The sequence below is a fragment of the Lactuca saligna genome, chromosome 4 (genome assembly GCF_052625555.1).
Source record: "Lactuca saligna cultivar CGN05327 chromosome 4, ASM5262555v1, whole genome shotgun sequence".
In the NCBI taxonomy this organism is placed as follows: Eukaryota; Viridiplantae; Streptophyta; class Magnoliopsida; order Asterales; family Asteraceae; genus Lactuca; species Lactuca saligna.
Window position 1 is genome coordinate 308,447,504 of NC_136420.1, and position 21,592 is coordinate 308,469,095.

At 35.9% G+C, this 21,592-nt stretch overlaps 1 protein-coding gene across 2 annotated transcripts; it reads left to right on the forward strand.

The window, feature by feature from the left end:
• The first annotated feature begins 17,244 nt into the window (after positions 1-17,244).
• Positions 17,245-20,569, forward strand: LOC145043933 (methionine aminopeptidase 1D, chloroplastic/mitochondrial-like). Of its 2 annotated transcripts, none has more exons than XM_078992705.1 (10): positions 17,245-17,418; positions 17,914-17,977; positions 18,047-18,278; positions 19,168-19,329; positions 19,424-19,465; positions 19,661-19,732; positions 19,812-19,891; positions 20,008-20,105; positions 20,187-20,234; positions 20,313-20,569. In XM_078992705.1, exons 1-10 carry the CDS (start codon positions 17,301-17,303, stop codon positions 20,456-20,458), a joined length of 1,062 nt encoding a protein of 353 aa, XP_078848831.1. In that variant the 5' UTR covers positions 17,245-17,300; the 3' UTR covers positions 20,459-20,569. The 2 variants fall into 2 exon arrangements, with proteins under 2 accessions (XP_078848831.1, XP_078848832.1); XM_078992706.1 differs by having other exon boundaries at positions 17,246-17,418; positions 18,050-18,278.
• Positions 20,570-21,592: the final 1,023 nt, after the last annotated feature.

Consider the following 21,592-nt stretch of genomic DNA (forward strand, 5'->3'; position numbering starts at 1 on the left):
ATTGGGTCAATGATAGGCACTTGGAACCGATAAGCTCTTGAAAGTCATGCATTTTGGTAGCAAATCGTGGCCTGATTTTGTCAGAGGCTTCGTATTATATGTTAAAGTACTTTGGTTATCGTTATGACTGATTTTCTCAACGAGAATATCGTAATCCGAACATGATTTTTGTATGGTGCCTTTTTTTTCTTCAAAAATTATTTTCGGATTCACATGTGTTGATCAAGCACTTGTCTTCCTCCCTTCTCTAGCTTTATTTCTTCTTCTTTAACGCACTGCTCCATAACTCCCGAGTTCAATTTAGCGAGAGAAAAGAAAGCAAATTGGTGGAAATGAGAATATATAACATGTGTATGCAAAAAATTTGGGTGTTATACGTCAGCGTCACTGTGCAAATTGCAAAAAAAAAAATTAAGGGTTCTCAAGTCGTTCTCTTTCTCGGCGCGAATCCCTCTTATCTCGGCACGATTTACTTCCATAAACTTATTTTTTTATCAACATTATTTTTTAAATGATAGATTAAAATTGCGAGGACTGAATTAAAAACTCAATAAAATTAAAATTAAAAAGAAAAATAAAATCAATCTAAATATCGAGGCCAGCCCATACATTGGGCCCAACCCACATAACAGGCCTAGCCCATCATACCAATGGACCCAACCCCACATATCAATGGGCAAAACTCAACATACAAATGGGCCCATCCTAACATGCAACCAATGAGCCCAACCCAACATACAAATTTGAGAGTCACAAAGACAGCTAGCATCTTACACTGTATAGTGAGAAGTCTCACCTCACTCACAAAATCAGCTAAACCACAACTCAACACGCCGCAACATATGTTGCAGCACTTCTATCAAAACATACAAGGTTCAACCTTAGTCTACACATTAAATCTAAAAATCTTGAACAAAAGTCAACCCAAGTCAACAAGTCAACGGTCAAAGTCAAAGTCAACAACCAATAATACCAATAGTTAACCCTCACATCGTGACCAACCCTTGGTCACGTCGTGAAAATGCACTCAGCTCAATTCCAACTCATCCAACTCGGTCTCGGACAACTCACTCAATAAGCATCATGACATGAACCCTCCTTGGTTACGTCGTGAACTCATCAAGACAAGATAATTGCATAATCCTCCTTGGTAACGTCATGACGTCCTCAATGTCACATCGTGAGCACATTATGAGACAAAAACTAAATGGTTTGAGTCCTTAATCCATTAAGTCTTCAACTCCCATATTCCAGAAAGTTTAAGGGGCTCTATAGGTTCATAAAATGACAACTTTATGGACATACATGTCCTCTATCCTATGTAGGCCAAAATCCAATAAAATGACTGAAAAGTCAAGCGAGGTTCACAATTCAGAACCAATATTTAGATCCATAAGATATGATACTCTAAGGACTCAAGAGGACCATAAAGTTGCCAACTTTATTTACTCAAATCGAAACCATGAACCAAAAGGGACCAAAATAACTTAGATCTAAGAGAATAAACCAAAAAAGTAGAAGCTTGAATCCTTACAAATGGTCCAAGAGGTGATATTAAAGATAAGAAGATGTCGCTTGCTTGATCATGCACCCATTCTCCTTCTACTTACTTCAAAGAGCACCAACACCACCAAAGATGAGCCAAAACCACCACAGGAGATTAGGGTTATGGTTTTATGAGGTTTTAGGTTGATGAAGGGTGATAGTGAACCCTAAAATTGAGTTAATGGGGTTTAAATATGAAGGAAACCCTAAAAGATCATGGGCTTGGGCTGCAACCTTCCTCATCTTGTGACCATATATGTGTCACGTCATAACCACTATCCAGATGCGCGTTCTTCACTTTGGTTGGTCACGTCGAGACCTCCCTATGGTCACGTCATGACACATGGTCTTCCCTAAAAACCATGTTTTGACTCCTTAATTCCCTAAACCCATCCATTCTAGAGAACACGTGTTACAACTCTCTCTCCCCCCCCCCCCCCCCCCAAACTTGAATTAGATTTCATCCTTAAAATCATTCTTTACAACTTTCACTGCCACACCAGTTGACCCTGTCAGAACTTCTTGAATTCCAATTAGGACTAAGAATTCATCTCACACTGAAGACTGCCTACCAACACTACTATCGAATCCCAACTTTAGCAAAAATCACATACTCTAATGAAGAACGAACTTTAACACTCCGCCATCAGCCAACAAAAGAAAATTAACTACTCTGCTTGAAAATTGAGAACCCTAAACCATGTCTAACTTCTAGATAGACAGAACCATTCCATACCACATCTATAATGACTCGACTCCGCAACCCAAACCGAATGAGCCCCTTTAACCCATAATTATCCCGTTGATAACTGGAAACCCAGAATCTCTGAACATTCTCCGATGTCGATAACCTTTCACTCAAAAACGAAAGCGACTCCCAGCACAAGTCTCATCCATTGGCGCCAAACCAACACGTACCTCACATCCTACTAAGAAAAATTTGCATATTCGATCTATCCAATGATTCCATGTTGCCCTTCTAATATATCAGGATGCAGAACCCTTGACCGTTTGCTGAGACTAACAACTTCACGTACGGTCGCACCACCAGACTATCTCCAAGAATCAAATTGATAAAGGATACCCTAGCCTGTCTGTCATACAGATCTAACCTGTTAATTACTGATCTTCCCTACTCTAGACTTGTTCTAACGCCCCAACCGTGCCAGTCACTACTAGGTCCCACCCTCATAAGTCATACCCTTACCGATTCACGATATATCGTGATACCATTTAATCCACTTGAACATTAAAATTAAAAACATCCTGATCTTACCAACATTCCATCACTGGCCTGGGTACTTACAACCAATATCACATGTCTTGAGCATGACCCCAAACGTCTGAATCGTCCGCACCCCCAGGATGACATAGCCAAACAGGCCTCACCCATATGTCTCTCCCAAAATAATATAACTATATTGGCCTCGCCCACAGGCCTCACACAATCTAGCATAAACAAATGGGTCTCGCCCTCAATCGGGATCTATACTAGTCTAATCACTGCTACAACTCTAACAGCCCTCATGCCTGAACACGAGGCGGATGAATAACAATAACGATACCGACTCAACCCGAACAAAGGTTGTAATCCCCTCACAATCTTTCAACCATTCCAGCAACAGCCAAACTCATCCTAGTGGATATTACGGACTAGCCCATAGTCTTTCCATACTTCCACTATAGCCACGGTCCCATCCTATGGTCTTGCCAACTATCCAAAATACTGAGCCAGAAACCAACAAGGGCCAAAACTGTAACCTGCTAAACACCAAACAGGCATCTAGGTCGTGCTTTGAACCCCAAAGCCTTCATCAGACAAGAACAGCCAGAGAGATTCTAACACAACCCTCAACCTGAACCTAGTTACGAACCTATAATGCACCACTACCGATGCTTCACATCCTCATACAAGTTAACATGAATCCTTTGTTAGTTTTTCTAGGCATCAAATACACTCAAAAACTAGGTAGCAGAAAAATCGAAGCAACAAAACGATATACCTAAGTGTACATGCAACCTATGGATCTATGGTTTCATACTATTACGTCTACCCTATGAAATCCGAAAATACAAAGAAGAATACTAACCTCTTTTGCAGCTAGAGATCTTTGTGCTTGACTCCTCATGTGTGCCACCTTGTTTGGATGGTAAGGACCCAAACTAGAATCTCTCTCTTGGTTCACACCCAATGAACTCAAAATAGTAGAATCAAAATATAAAGTAGGAGGGGATGAAGTATAAGGAAAGTTCTTCCACAAGGAGGGAGAAAGAAGGTGGCGAATAACTCAAGACAAAATGAGCAAGGAGGAATGAATCCCTAAATCCCTATTTATAGCATCGGATACCTCCTAGGGTTTTATCCTCAAGCCCATATGGGATGGGATAGCCTATGAACGAAATTCCCTTTATCCAAAGGGAATTTTCGTCCACCACCCTCCTTCCTAGGGTTCTGGAATATTCCTGATCAACCAATTATTAATTAATTGGTATTCGACCCTTCTATTAATTAAACCGTTAAGTAATTCCCAAATTGTTTTCTAATTAGTTTCTAATTAATTATTAAACCATAATAATTAATAAACTAACTCCTCCTTTATTTATTCTACTTAATTTGAGTCTTGAGGGCAACCCAAGAGGACCCAGCTATTATTAGAAATATCACCAATTAGTTAATGACCTTGGACATACTTCCAACAATCTCCCACTTGGACAAGTCATTAACTATATATATGGTCCTATATTTCTCTAATAATCAACAGAGAAAATGGCATCCAATGCATCTGATGAACTCTGATCTAATTAGTTTTAGCCCTCAGATAAGTGATCAACTATTCCTTCATCCTCATGGTATTTGTATGAATTTGAGACATGGATAATGGCCAATCTCAGGATTCAAGATTATATTTCCTGATAAAGACTTTTGATGACTGCATCTGACTACTAAATCGAACACATCAATTCCACTCAGCACCCGGCCAGGTATTTAAGATCTCAACACCAAATCATCGAGGGACCCATATATATCGCTTCTCCTATTAAGGCAGAAGGTAAGAATAAACTTTGACTATGTACTCTTTGTCTATTTCATCATGTCATATATGAATGTACCCTTTATAGCTACCAATTACAGATAGCGTTAGAGTACACCAATGCACAACAGAATCATAGAGCAAAGCTCCACATGTATCTCGGTATGAAGAACACAATATATTATCATCTTAGAATTACTTGTGACTGTATCCATGAAGTAATATCTAAGTGGGGGTTGTTCCAATACTTAAATCACTATTAAGCATTCATGAGTGTTGGCACAATCACTATGTTATGACTTAGCAGAATGGCCAATCCACCAATACTCATGACAGTCTTGAATCACTACTTACTTTCAAGAGTATGACTGATTGTGGAGGTTTGAGTAAACTAATAATCAGGAAGTGGTTTCTAAACATGCAAAAGTGAAACACAGTAATAAATCAACAAAAATGATAACGATACTAGCACTTTATTAAGTCTCCACAAAATAAACATCAATTCTTTTACAAATTCACACCGCTAAATGTTTCAAAGATTATCAAACTAAACACCTAGACCATTACACCATATCTTCAGCAAATCTAATGCATGTAGATCTAGTATGACTATCATGCTTTATCCTTGATAATGGCTTAGTGAACGGATCGGCTGGATTCTCCTCCGATGATATTCTGCTCACGACAATATCTCAATCCTCGACTCGATGTCTCACATAGTGGAACTTTCTAAGTATATGTATTGAGTTAACATGGTCCTTAGGCTCTTTAGTCAATACGACTGCACCCTCATTGTCATAGAAGATTTCCAAAGGATCCTTGATGCTCGGAACGACACCAAGATCATTAATGAAATTCTTTAACCATGTAGCTTCTTTTGCAGCTTCACTAGCCGCTATATACTCTAACTCACACGTAGAGTCTGCCAGTGTCGGCTGCTTGGAACTTTTCCAAGTGACCGCTCCTCCATTAAGCAAGAATATACATCTTAACTATAAAGATGAGTTGTCCCTATCAGTTTAGAAACTGGCATCTATATAACCTATAACTCTCAACTCATATTTACCCCCATATACCAAGAACATATCCTTTTTTCTTCATAGGTATTTCAATATATTCTTTACTATTATCCAGTGAATGTCGTATGGGTTGTCCTGAAAACGACTCACCATGCTCAGAGCAAACGAGACATCAGGACGAGTACATGTCACTGTATACATGATCGACCTATAGCAGAAGCATATGGGACTTGACTCATTCTTTCTTGTTCATTACTAGAACTAGGACATTGAGTCTTACTCAACTTTGTGCCATGTTGCATAGGTAGAAAACCTTTCTTGGAGTCTTGCACCTTAAACCTCTTCAAGATCTTATCCAAGTATGTACTCTAGCTCAGTCCTATTATGCATTTTGATCTATATCTATAGATCCTTATACCAAGTATGCATGCAGCCTCTCCTAGATCCTTCATAATGAAACAACTCACAAGCCACGTCTTACCACCTTGCAACATCGGGATATTGTTTCCTATTAGGAGTATGTCATCTACATATGTAACGCCTATGTTTCCGGGCTTGCCATTTTTAGCAATTTAATGGTCTAGGTTAACCTTTGTAACCCGTTTTGAAATAATAAGATTGTATTATTTGAGTATTATGTGTTTTGTGCTTAATTGCTTAATTATGTGGTTTGATTAATTAAGAATAAAAACAAGCGTCAAAATTTAAGTGTAAAATAAACTTGATATCTTTAGATAATGTTGTAGTAGTTGAAACAAGGTTTCCGAAGATATAAAGAATGCCGAAATCCGAGTTATAACGAAGAAGTTATGACATGTCGAAGTTTCGCGATAGAACCGACAACGCTGGATAACGTAAAAAGTGAGATTTACGTTAAAGAGATATTTAGCCTTAGCAACCTAAATGAAAGTCGTAGAGTACTTCAAACCATGAGCGTGCATAAAAAGAACACCCAAATCTGACTTCGTATGAGGAAGTTATGATTTTTCGAAGTTTCGACTTAGCAGTATGCAGCTCGAATGCTCGATTTGAGACCGAGCGGTTTTTAGCCGAAACAATCTAAATGAGAATTGAAGATCTCATTAATTGTAGTAAAACAATAAAAAGATAGGCGAAAACGGACGTCGGATGAAGAAGTTATGATTTTATAACGGGGTTTTCCTGCCCCGGCCTACTAAAAATAAATAATAAAAAATAAAGTCAAAATTAGCCGACGGAGTCTAAACGAAAGTTGTAGATCGTAGTCTCACCTACGCGTGGATATAAAGAGCGTCGAAAACGGAGTTCGTATGAGGAAGATATGAATTTTTGAAGTTTATTTAATAAATTCGGTATTTAATTTAAATAAAAATTCGCTGATATTATCCATGGGGGGGAGTCACCGGCCTTATCCCCGTTACACCCCGCATACATGAATTACGCCCCGCGTAAATCGCAGATCCAGCCTCCTATAAATAGGATGCGAGGGGTCCGGGTTTATTTGCTAATTTCCTCTCGTTTTTGTGCCGAAGCTCTGCGGTTTTACCCCCGAAGCCATCCCGAAGCCCCGGTAATATTCCCGAGTCCCGAAGCGAGTCCTGAGATCCCGAAGATCCCGAGAAGTGCGGTTTTCGAGCTGAAGCTTTGCCCGCGAGAAGTTCGATTTTCGTAGAGATCTTCCAGATCTGCTGAGGATTACGACTTCTGCAAGCCGTAGTGCTGTCCGATCATCTTCTGATCAAGTGAGTGTATACTACCTTTCATAAACGCAATAATAATACAAGTATGGTTTGAGTGTATTAAGTTTATTGTCGTTTATACGTGTGAATGCGTTGTTACTTTCTTCTAACGTATAATTATGAAGTATTTTATACGAGATACGTGTTATGTGTATATTTTGTTGTTATGTGTGTGAATGTATATTCACTTTCTTCTGTCTTACAGATCTGATTATTTCTATATGAAATACGTGTTATGTGTGTGTGCCTCATCTGTTATATGGAAAAGGTATTGATCAAGCATGCTATACAGGTTTTGAAAATATGTATAAAAATGTATGTTTTTATCTACTAATATGTTGGGTAGAACATAGGTAGATAGTTGGTGTGTAATAAACAGATGAGAGGCCTCGTTGTTGTTTGATCCAGTCATCTAGCGGAATTTAGATGACGACCACGGACTTTTCTAGATAGTCCAGTGGAACGCTAGCAGGCTCATAACCTGTAGGTGTTAATGAACTTGGGTGTTCATTCGCTGTATTCCATCCCCCTCATGGTTGCCTTATTTGACTTATATTGCTGAGGAAACCCCGCAGCATGTGTTGTCACCCCGATGAAAATATTCTTAGATTAGGTCCCTTGTGTTAGTTATTTTAGGGACGTAAAGTGAGAATAATGGGAATGGGTAACTGGGTTATTGTTGGTTGATAATAATTAATTTAATTATTTATTGTGGGTTGAAAACCCTATATGCTCACCAGGCTCCCAAGCCCGACCCACTCAGTTTTATTTGTATTACAGGAAGTGGCGCAAGGGCGTAAGATGGATGAACCATCAAGTTGTTTTGTTTACAAGTCTGTATATGTATATATTTGTTGAATGACTTGTAATATTATCGTTTATGCTTATTGGTCTATATCGGAACATGACACCCCGAGTTTTGATTATATAATGAAAAATACATTTCTTTTATGAAATGCTTTGGTAAACATTGTTTTATCATGTTTTGTTTTTGGGAACAAATTCCGCAACTCTTTCAAATCAAAAGGATTTACTCTGAATTTATTTTAAAAGCATAAATGAAAATCGGTCTTTTCTGGCCGAGATTTTGGGGATGTCACAACATACAACACTAGGAAGACTACATTACTCCTACTAGCTTAGATATATACACAGGACTCACCTTCACTTCTTGAAAATCCAAACTCCTTGACCTTTTCATGAAAGCAAAGGTCTGAGCTATGAGACGCTTGTTTTAGTCCATATATGGACCTTTCAAGATTACACATTCTATTTAGATATTTTGGATCTATGAAACCTTCAGTTTGGCCATATACACTTCCTCTGTGAGTTTTCCATTAAGTAAAGTAGTTTTCACATCCATTTTCCATACTTCATAATCATGAAAAGCTGTTATGGCAAGCAATATCCTAATAGACTTGATCTTGGCTACTGTTGAAAAAGATTCCTCATAATCAATCCCTTGAGTTTGAGTGTAACCCTTTGCAACCAACATAGCATTGAATGTGTGCACATTCCCATCCATGTTGGTCTTCTTCTTGAAGCTCCATTTGCACCCAACAATTTTAATGGCAGGTGTAGGATCAACCAAATTCTAGACTTGGTTTTCATACATGGACTGAATCTTGCTCTCCATGCTTTCCTTCCATTTGGCAGTCTCAGGTCCTGCCGTTACTTCCTTATAGTTGGATGGCTCATCCATATCAACCAGTGTACGATCACTGATCAATATGTCTCTTTATGTGCTCACATGGAACTCAGGAAGAAAACAAACTCTATTGGATCTGCGAAAGGGAGGTGTGTTGGGTTTTATGTACTATAACACTCACATGGGTCACATACAAACCTAATGCTTTGGATCTAAGTTTACTCTAATTATACATGCAACAAAATTATCCAAATCATGAAACCTACAACTCACATACAACTTTGATATTTGAAACATAAAAACTAGTTAGAAGAATACCTCTTAGTTGTATCATGTTGAATTTGTCTTTTTAAGAGCTTGGCACCTCAAGTGTGATGCCTCAAATGGTTCACAAAACACCATGAACAAATGGAGGACTTTGAGAGAGAGGTTAGGAGCACACAAAATCGACTAGGGTTTTCCCATAGAATCATTGGCCATTTTGGTGGTGCTAGTGGCTACATTTATAGTGTGGAATTCCTCGAGTTTCAACTTGTAAAACCCTAATCCACTTCCTTGGGCCTTTAATCCAATAATCTATATGATAAGCCTTATGGACTAACACTTCATGGACTCTCACATAAATTTAGTCCATCACTAATCAATCATGGATCATTGGCCCAAACTATATGTATCACTCATTTACATAATCAGTCCCATTAATTTAATTAATCTCTTTTGATCACTAAATTAATTCCAAATTAATTCTTGACCAATATTAATTAAATAATATGATTTCTAAATTAATATATTATACTTATAATATTTTAATAAATCACAAATAACCTCTTTCTCAAATATTCATCCTGTTAAATTGTTCTAGTGAATGCAACCCAAATGGACCATGCTACCATCGGGTCAAGTACATATAGTTATGGGCTTACACACCTAATCCAACAGTCTCCCACTTGGATAATTCTAATAACTATTATTGCAAGTACGACTCCAAAATCCTATTAGCAATCATAGCTCTCAAAAGCCGCTATTAACTCTGATAAATAATGCGTCCATTAGATAAAGGATCATATATTCCTCCATTCTAGATATCGTATGGACATGATACATGGATTATAATCATTCTCTCTGTCCATGTGTTTTTTCCCGATTTCCGATTTATGACGATCGACTAATTAAACAAATCAAATCAATTCAGGCTTGGCCAAGCGCTTAAGGTGTCATCACTAAATCATCGAGGGGCCCACAGATATCGCTTTTATCCCTCTTAGGGTAAAAATAACGAATAAACTTTGACTCATATGTTTTCTCTATTTACTCATTGAATCACACACATCAATATGTTTTAGAACACCAAGTTACTGGTGTGTTTACATATCATCAATGTGCAACCAAATTGTAAACTACAACTATATGTCTCCGTTTTAAGAATATAAGATATTATCATCTCACAATCACTCGTGATAAAATCCATGAAGTAATTCAGATGAGCATGGGTTTAAGGAGTACTCATGAACACTGCAACAAACTTGTGCTATGTCTAAACACTTAGACAATCTACTGTTGGATTCATGATAGTCTTGCCTCATTACTTACTTCCAAAGTATGATTGACTGTGGATGTTTGAATAATCTTATTATTCGGAAAGTCAAAACATGCGAAGTAAAACACAAGAATAATCTAATCCAATATGGTCCTAAAACTATTAAGTACAAATAAAACACTTATTATTTAATCACCATATTCATTATACATTATTCATTATATAATGTTTCGATTAACCAACTTAATACTAGAATTAAAACGATAGTTATCCCATGCTCCAAGCATTCACACTATGTTTGCCTATCATCATTTCTTTGTGGAATAGATCAATTGAATCACATCTTCAATGAAACTCATTTCACAATTCCAAATCTTTGTCACAAGTGTAAGAATGCCAGATTCTTGCCACTATCAGAATTTGTTAGATTCTAAACTATCATGTAATGATTCCTTTTGTAATGACGAGGTACAATAGTCACAGAGACTTTGCCACTAATATTACAAACTATTCCTTTAGAGATTGTCACAAGAACAATTCCATGGAAGTGAAGTCTCAAATTCAAAGTACATTCCTTTGAAAATCCTTATTGCACAAATAGATTCTTAATATCCATCTCCCATTATGGAAACATTTCCATATATGTTATATGACAACTCATTATTAATAGAATCCTATCTATTCATAATAATTCCAATATGGTCCATCAATTACTATACTTCCTACTAAAAGCGACCAATCCTTAGCGAACCTTAGATCGTCCTTAACAGTTGTTTAATAACTTTAGTCATATCTGGTTCTAGTCCTCTTAATTCTCTAGGAATTAGGAAAATTAGAACACGTGAATATTATAGCACATGTAATCGATCCCATACCCGAAGCATATGGGACACGATTCATAATGTCTTACATAAAGACATAATACTTGACCAGTCTTTCGCTATAATATTTCCATATATAGAATTTCCTATGTTGAAACACTTCAACATGGTATTCATATATGCTCATGAATAAGCTTGATTAATACTTCAATCTAAACTTTTAGATTCGAAATAAAGGATAAGTATCCTCTCCCTTACTATAGAGAAACAATTTTTCAAATTCTACGACTTTGCAAAATTCTTAACCTTTGTCTCCTATAACCAGTATTGCTAACTTGCAACACTTCACATAATAATCATGCTCCCACTATCATGATAATTACATTCCTATTAGCATAACACTTATGCTCCCTCTAGCTTTGACATGTACCTAGAAATCCATATTTCTGATACGAGATGCTTCGATAAGTCTTTATCTAAGATCGTACACCTTTTATAAGAAACATCATGTGTGTCTAAACTATTTCAGAACTTACGACAGTAAAACCTGAATGTTCAAACTATTTGCCATTTCTCACAATTCTAACTATGAAGAGGGATGGCGTAATCATAATCGAATTTGAGAACATAATTAACACAACTGCTATATTCTTAAAATCTACTTAGTGAAAGTGTTTCCTCACAATCATTTTCATGAATTGGAGAGAAACATTTATCACTTAGATTTAATGGTTTATGTGTTCCTATCCATTTGAATTTGTCAATTCCAACCATTATCATAAGACAAGATCTATGACAAATTCAAACTCATATGGACTGAACTTACTTAATCTTAATTTCTTACCACTTGGCAACACAACGTCCTACCATGTCTTCCAAGTTGTTGAGCAGATCACCTTTACTGATCAAGGTGCTTTGCCTTATTCTAACAATTAATAACTCATAGAACTCACATGCATAATCAACTATAATTGGAATGAGCATAGAAACAAGAATATGTCAACACGATAGGTTACAAACCTCAATTTGTGTGCTAGTGATAAACGATAAGCTTACTCTTGATTTTTTCTTGAAACTTCTTCAAGGTCTTTAAGACTCATACTGACCTCTTGATATATAAGATTCTCTTGTCAAGAACCATTCCTTGACAAAAACAAATATGCAAGAGTTAGTGTGGATTCTTATCAAGAAAGACACTTCATATAATTGGTCTTAGTTGGTCTTTGTCTTATCTAAAACATCACAACCACCAATTTGAAATGTGCAAGAGTAAGAAAATATTTCTCTACTCCACATTTCATGATGTGCTATAAACCTACTTAAGATATGTCACTCAAGGAACAATCTTGGAGTATGACTCTAAGACTTGATTTTGGAACGAAGTATGATTCACCTTTTTGATTTAACCATTTCAACAATTTCTGATTCCTCTTCTTAGCCATGAAAGTGCACTAAGGTGTCCTTATAGGATCAATTGTGATATGGTTTTAATAATCATTAAGATGATCATAAAACACGATACTAAAGTACTCTCCTTTCCTTTCAGATTGGAGAAACCTTTATCTTTCTGCCTAATTGATTCTTCTTATTCGTTCAGCTATACATTGGAATTTTTTCAATGATTCAGAATTACACTTAATCTTGTAAGCATAATAATATTCACTAAAATTTTAGTATACTTGAATCGTCAATTAATGTTCTATGTATCAAAAATTATACATATTATAATTTATATGTACTTTTTGAATTGGTATTAACTGTTTTTGAATTTAACCCCTTGCTCAACATGTTACAAAGGGTATTTAAATTAAATGAAATAACTTTTATATTTACATACATGTACAATTATATATAAGTAAAATTTAAACGACATTCAGACAAATAACCGATGCTATAAGCCCACATCCAAACAAGGAAAAGGACCCACAATGAGTTATCAGTACTAAGCCTTTTAAATCTTATTTATTCAAATATATTTATACAAATATAAACTTTGGGGAAAAATATAAGTTTATAAAAGAGTTTAATACTTTGAGTATTTTTGATGACTTAATGTCATTTTATCACAACTTAAAATCATTTGTTTGTAACAAAAAGTGCTTGTGTTAGAATTGTATTCCCCCCCCCCCCCCCCCCCCCCCGCCCGCTAAAACTATAAAAATTATGAAAATACAGGGGTACGAACTCACTTGATAAGTGCTGATTTAGATAGCGTTTCGTTTTCTGGAAAGGAGTTTATTTGACGAAAAATCGTCTTTATTCGGGCCGAGTTTCAATTGGAGAAGGTTGTTTTTCTCGAGAATCTCGGGGCTTCGAGGCTTGCTTATGGTTTTAGATATGATACCGGGGCTTTGGGGGTTGTAGGTGAGGTTGTGTGAGTGAAAGAGATGAAAGTGTGTGAAATTTGGTGTAAAAATGGAGTTAAAACCGTAGAGTCTCGCAGGATTTATATAGGCCGAAGCCTCGGATCCGAAGCAAGGAGGGAGAGACGTGTGTCTCGGACAAGTGGCGAAGGAGAAGGGAGTCAGCAGCGAGGTAGTAGCGAAGGAGGAGGGAAACGTGGCTCGGCTTGCAGGGCGCCACCGGCTGCGAGATGCGTCGGTTGCTGATTGGGCCGCGACCTCAGTCGAATCAGAAGGCGACACGGGGTGGACACGGGGTGACTGCTGATGTGAGATGACGTACCGGTTACTGTTAATGCGAAATTATCCGGTTCTTATTTATTTCTCGGCTTTTTGAGCCAAAAACTTCCGAAATTCATAACTTTCGCATACTCCGTTTTTAATTCTCTTTATATGAATGCGTAGGTGAGAATATGATCTACAACTCTCGTTTAGACTTTGTCGGCTACTTTTGACTTTATGTTTAATATTATTATTTTTAACAGACCGGGACAGGAAAATCCGTTAAAAATTCATAACTTCTTCATCCGACGACCGTTTTTGTGTGTCTTTTTACCGTTGTACTACTATCGACGAGACCTTAAATTCTCGTGTAGGTTGTGTTGGCTAAAGATCACTCGATCTTTATTTCGAGTTTTTAGTTGTATTATGTTATACTTAAATTTAGAAAAATCATAACTTTCTCATACGAAGTCAGATTTTGACGTTCTTTTTATGAAATTTATCGGTTTAACATAATCTACAACTTTCATTTAGATTGTTATGGCTAAAAAGACTTTTATTGAAAATTCAATTTTTACACTGAACAGTGTTGTGCCGGTTTTGTCGCATATTTTCGATTAGTTATAACTTCTTCGTTATAACTCGGATTTTAGTGTTCTTTATATTTTTGGAAACCTTGTTACAATCTCTATCACTTTTTTCATCCCAATCGATATTGTTTAATACTTTATTTTTGAGAGTCAATTATGTAAATGTACATAATATGCTAAAATTTCTCTTTATTATTTTAAAAAGAACTACAAATTGACCTATATTATTACATAGGTTTGAAATAACGGTTTGTTACATTATCCCCCTGTTAGAGAAAATTTCATCCTGAAATTTGCATTACAGATAGACTAGGGAAAAAGATGTGGATATTTCTGTTGCATTTGATCTTCCCGCTGCCAAGTGAATTCAGGTCCCCGTTTTGCATTCTAACGAACCTTCACTATTGGGATACAATTTTGTTTGGTTTTCTTAACTTTCCTATCTAGAATCTCTATGGGTTCTTCCAAAAAGTTGAGGCTCTCGTTTAACTCGATTTCCTCGTGAGGGATCACAAGAGTCTCATCAGATAGACAGTTTTTCAAGTTCGAAACGTGGAAGGTAGGATGAATGTTACTTAGTTCTTCGGGTAGTCGAAGTTTGTAAGCTACAGGATCGATTTTGGAAAGAATCTCGAATGGTCCTATGTACCTTGGAGTTAGTTTGTCACGTTTTCCAAAGCGTATCATGCCCTTCCAGGGTGAGACCTTTAACAAGACGCGGTCACCAACCTGGAATTCCAAGGGGTTTCTCCTTTTGTCAGTGTAGCTTTTCTGTTTATCTCAGGTAGCTTTAAGTCGCTTCCGAATTTGTACAATTTTCTCTGTAGTTTCTCGAATAATTTCCAAGCCAGTGAGAGCACTGACAGGAATTTGAACTCTAGCTAGCTGCGTGTCACCCACTTCAGCCCAGCACAGAGGTGATTTGCACTTGCGGCCATAGAGGGCTTCGAAAAGAGCAACCTTTATGCTAGTGTGATAACTATTATTGTAAGAGAATTCGACAAGGGGTAAATGAGCATCCCATGCCTTTTCCAAAGTCTATCACACAAGCTCGTAACATGTCTTCTATTGTTTGAATCGTCCTCTCACTTTGTCCGTCGGTTTGTGGATGGTAGGTTGTACTCATGTCCAACCTAGTTCCCGGGGAGTTTTGTAAAGACTTCCAGAAACGAGAACTGAATATACTATCTTTGTCCAAAATAATAGATATTGGTACACCATGCAGTCTAACGATATCCTTGAGATAAGTTCTTGTTAGTTTCTCCATCTTGTCGGTCTCTTTGATTGGTAAGAAGTGTACAAATTTGGTTAATCTATCAACGATTGCCCAAATAGTATCATAACCACCCGATGTCTTGGGTAACTTAGTTATGAAGTCCATTGTAATCCACTCCCACTTCCATTCAGGGATTTCAGGTTGTTGCAATAAACCTGAAGGTTTCTGGTATTCTACCATGACTTCGGCACAAGTAAGGAACTTGTCCACAAAGGTAGCGATTTCGGCCTTCATGTTAGGCCACCAGTATAGTTTCTTGAGGTCCAAATACATCTTGTCTGAACCTGGATGAATGGAGTATCGGGTTTTGTGTGCTTCCTTCATAGTCACGTCTTTGGAATCACTGAACTTTGGTGTCCAGATCAGGTTCATGAAATAATAAAATCTATCATCCCTAACTTCGAAGTTCTTATCCATTCCTCTCAGGGTTTCACCTGCCATATATTTGGGTTTCAAGGCTTCAAGTTGAGCTTCTTTGATCTGTGTGGACAAATGTGAACGGATTATCATGGTCAACGACTTTACTCGGCGTCCCGAGTATTCTTTTCTACTAAGGGCGTCAGCTACTATGTTTGCTTTACCAGTGTGATAAAGAATTTTGCAATCGTAGTTGTTCAGTAGCTCCACCCACCATCGTTGTCTCATGTTCAGCTCTTTCTGATCGAAGATATGCTGGAGACTTTTATGGTCCTTGAATATTGTGCATTTCGTGTCATATAAGTAATGTCTCTAGATCTTCAAAGCAAATACCATTGCTCCTAGTTCAAGGTCATGTGTTGTATAGTTGACCTCATGCGTCTTAAGCTGTCTTGAGGCGTAGGATATAACCTTTCCTCTTTGCATAAGAACATACCCAAGTCCTTGATTAGAAGCATCACAGTACACTACAAACTCCTCAGTTCCTTCAGGTAAAGATAAGATCGGTGCACTGCATAAAGCTCGATTCAGTGTTTGGAATGTTGTTTCTTGCTTCTCTCCCCAAATAAAAGTTACACCCTTTTGTGTCAGGGTGGTAAGCGGTTTAGTGATTCGGGAGAAATTTTGGATGAATCTGTGATAGTAGCCAGCAAGATCTAAGAATTTTCGAATTTCTGTAGGTGTTTTGGGTGCCAACTAGTTTTCAATTTCCTTGATTTTGGAAGGATCCACATGTAGTCATTCTGAACTGATCACGTGACCTAGGAAATCAACCTTCCTGATCCAAAACTCGTACTTTGAGAACTTCGCATAGAGTTTCTCTATTCTAAGAGTTTGCAATATTTGACGAAGATGTTGACCATGTTCCTTTGAACTATATAGAGTTTAAAGCTACTTTTGTAATTTTTAACAAAATATACAAAAAAAGGATCGAATTGTACGCTTTATTATTGTTGAGGGCTTCGAATGGTAATTTTTCAAACTTCGAGCAAAAATTGGGTCTCTGCCGATAAGAGGCATTGGCGGGAGAGAAGTGGCCGGATAAAACCGAGAAATTGGTTAGCGCGTCGACGATGGCGATGGCGACGGCGAGTGTTACACTCCGACCTCATATCCTCTCATCGATTTCCGGAAACTGCTGCTATATCCAGTCAACATTACCCCTTCATCGCTTCTTTCGCTATAACCCAGGTTCGTTCACTTTCTACAAGCTTCGTCTGTGTTCGGTGTTGCGTATTTCAGATGGGTAGAGGATCTAATTTCGTGATCATTTTATTACTAGTTACCCATGTATATATGTACACTATAGGTTAGGCTGAAATGAATCCCTAATTTATTGTGCAAATTAGTTTTTAGGTTTTATTCCTTTCTTTTCCTTCTTCTCGATGTGCAATTCAACTTGCATGCGATTTTTTGTTACCTTTTCATGAATCTATATTACTTTTTGAAATCATCGAATTATTACTCATATATGTGCATTGCTAAATCCCTAATTTTAAAATAGAAATTGCTAAAGCAATTAGGCTATAAAAGGGGCACAATTTTGAAATCGCTAAAGAGAAATTTTAAAAGCATGTAAACAAGTTAGTTGCTTCACATTCTTATATCTGTTTTCCCACAAAGATTATGCAAATTTATTGTCAATTTGGTTTTAAAATTATTTAACAACTTTACATGCTAATACAGGTCGAAAACCTTTTTCATTGCAAGCATCAAGATCATACACAACAAGTCTTCTATTTAACAGAAGGTAAGAAAAAATTAAATCCGAAAAACAATATTTTATTTTCTTCATTTTGTCTAACTTTTATGGAACTAGTAGAAATATAGAAGAAGTACAAAATGGGACACGTAAGCGTTTAAAGCCAGGGAAATTATCGCCACGTCGCCTTGTCCCTGACCACATACTGAAACCTCCTTATGTTGGTTCCAAGAAGCCACCTGGCATTGCAAGTGGGCCCGAGGTCCATGATGAAAAGGGTATAGAATACATGAGAGCTTCCGGAAGACTTGCAGCACAAGTTCTTCAATATGCTGGAACATTAGTTAAGGTGATTGATATTTACAAAAATATATAAAAAAACAAAATTTAACCTCGTTAGTTAACGTTTTATCTAAGGCTATATTTTGCAGACTAGTTGAAAAGCTAGCTGCTAGATGTGAGCTGAAAAGCTTGTTGATAACTAAAAAGCTGGCTGATAAAAATGGCATTTGATAAAACTAGCTGAAAAATATAAAATGACATTTGGGATATTGATTATTGAGTTTTCTATAATTAATAAGGATGTATTTGGAATATTTTAAAAAAGCTCCCGAAAAGCTAGTCTAAGGCTATATTTTGCGTACTAGCTGAAAAGTTAATTGATAGCAGAAAAACTAGCATTTGTATGCATAGCTAGTTGATAAAATTTTGCGTTTGGTAAAACTAGCGAAAATATATAAAATGACATAAAAGGGCATTTAAAAGAATATGGTTTCTATAATTATTCAAGGGGTATATTTGGAAAATTTTAAAAAAGTTTCTGTAAAGCTAGTCTAAGTAGCTTTTTAAAAAAGCCAACTTATAAGCTACTTTTTGGCTTGTCAAACATGACAATTTCAAAAAACTCGAAAAATAAGCTAGTTTATCAGCTATTGTGGCGTGTCAAACATAGCCTAAGGCCATGTTCAACAAACTAGCTGACAGCCGATAAAAAAAATGATGTTTGGTAAATTTAGCTGAAATATGTAAAATAGCATAAAAGGGCATGTAGAAGATTGATTTTTTTTTTTTCCTTTTATAATTAATAAAGGGTATGTATGGAAGAATCCTAAAAAAGCTCAATAAGCTTTTTTAAAAAGCTAGTTTATAAGCTGCATTTTGGTTTTGCCAAACATGACAATTTAAAAAAGCTTGAAAAATAAGCTAGTTGTAGCCTAAATTTGCAAACGATTTGGCAGCCAGGTGTCACAACAGATGAAATCGATCAACAAGTTCATCAGATGATCATTGACAATGGAGCTTATCCTTCACCTCTTGGCTATGGTGGATTTCCAAAAAGTGTGTGTACTTCTGTAAACGAATGCATTTGTCATGGAATCCCTGATTCACGTGAACTTGAGGTTTTGCTTCATTAAAAACCATTATTTTATTATTTTTTTTTTTTATCATTTCATCCGTTTTTGTTTTTCATATATCTTACTTTTCACTCTATAGGATGGTGATATTATCAACATAGATGTTACCGTTTATCTCAATGTAAGTTTTTTTCTCATTACACATGTCAGTAACAGTAACAGTAACAGGAACAGGACAAAAAAGGTGGGACATGGACATGCTCTCAACCTTGTATTTGTAAAAAAGATGAAAATACCCTCATATTTACCATGAAAAATAGCCCAAGGTATTGGATTGATGCATCATGCATGAATGTCATGTTGGTTACTTGGACAGGGTTACCATGGTGACACGTCAGCAACTTATTTTTGTGGAGAAGTGGATGACAAGGCTAAAAATCTTGTAAAGGTAAAGATTTTGGTATATATATATATATATTTGTAAAGGAGTATATTTAATCATAATTAATAAATTTTAAATGTTTTAGGTAACTAAAGAAAGCTTAGACAAGGCAATATCACTATGTGCACCAGGAGTTGAGTATAACAAAATTGGCAAAGTTATAAAGTAAGATGCTGTTTTTTATTTTTTATTTTTATTTAATTATCAAACTATTTTTTATGTTATATAATCAAGAATCAAAACTGATTTTTTTTTTTTTTTTTTTTTTTTTTTAAATTCAGTGCACATGCTGATAAACATCGATATGGTGTTGTGCAATCTTTTGTTGGGCATGGTGTGGGACGTCTTTTTCACAGTGATCCAGTTATTCTACACTACAGTAATTCTTTTTATATGCTTTCAGTTTCTTTAATTAATTAATTATTTTTTATACATGTTAATTTTGGTAAAAAAATTTTAGGGAACAATGAAAGGGGACACATGATATTGAACCAGACGTTTACCATCGGTAAGTTAAAAGTAATAAGCACTTTTTGAAAAAAATAAAAAATTTAAATTTTGTGGAGATTAATGTTGTTTTTGACAGAACCGATGTTGACAATGGGAAGTATACACCCGATAATATGGGATGATGATTGGACGGTGGTGACTGAGGATGGAAGTTTGTCGGCGCAATTTGAGCACACGCTTTTGATAACGGAAAATGGTGTTGAGATATTAACCCAATGTTAATGTTAGCTTTTGGGTTTATGAATTGGATTAGTGTAATGACATAAATAGATCCTTGTTGTATTTTTGATGTCACAAACTGATAAAATGGAAAATTTAGAATTTATGTCTAAATCATATGATTGCATTAAATCTATTACTGATAAAAAAGATTTTAATTCAACAATATTAGTAGAATTTACAACGTTTTGAAATCAGACTATTTTATGATCAAAGATGGTGATCCTCAATCCTCATTCAACAATAAATACATTATAACGATACATGGGCTTTACCCTAAAACACATGCTAAATATATAAATATAAGCAAATCAAGTATATTGGGCTTAATGTGCAATAAAGACTAATATGTCCCTACAAGATTCATTTTAGTGCATTAAGGTGTTATTCTTGATGGTCCAATGTTAGGGGGATGAAGTCAAATATTGTAATGACACTGTAAGACTACGATTGTTTAGTTGTGGAGCCTGTTTCATCATTTAACCTTATAGTCGTTCGACATCAAAATAAGTCTTGGGCTAAATTGATTATAGTATTCGGGCTTGGACTTATTGACATATTAGGTCATCGTGCTCCTTATAAATAGATTTCCCATTTCGTGTAGCATAACATAGCAGATATTGTAATTCGACAACATCAATAAAATCTAAGGGCTGTGATAAAAACTAAACCAAATCAAATGGTTGTTTGGTTTATTTGGTTTTTGGTTAATTCGGTTTCGTTAACCAAATAATGATACCTAATTTGTTTCGGTTTTGGTTAAATTTTCATTATTTCTGTTAAACTGAAAAAGTTGGAAAAACAAATATATATATATATATATATATATATATATATATATATATATATATATATATATATATATATAAACAAAGATATCCATAACTAATTATTTAATTATTAACTATTATAAATTTATAATTATTTTAGATTTTGAATTAAAAAACAAAAACCAATTAACCAAATACCAATTGACCTTAAGTTATTATTTTTTTTCCATCTTCATATACAATTAAAGTTCTCTTAATTTATATCTACAATTTGTGTGTCCACATCGACTCTTAAAAACACATCGTTAAAGGTTACATATAATATGTTATATATTATTGTAGTTTTTTATTTGGCAAAAGTTTAGTA

Coding starts and splice junctions, on each gene's coding strand:
- LOC145043933 (XM_078992705.1), top strand. CDS start 17,301: ATGGCGATGGCGACGGCGAGTGTTACACTCCGACCTCATATCCTCTCA. Junction 17,978..18,046: donor AGTCTTCTATTTAACAGAAG/GTAAGAAAAAAT, acceptor TTATGGAACTAG/TAGAAATATAGAAGAAGTAC. Junction 20,106..20,186: donor TCCAGTTATTCTACACTACA/GTAATTCTTTTT, acceptor AAAAAATTTTAG/GGAACAATGAAAGGGGACAC.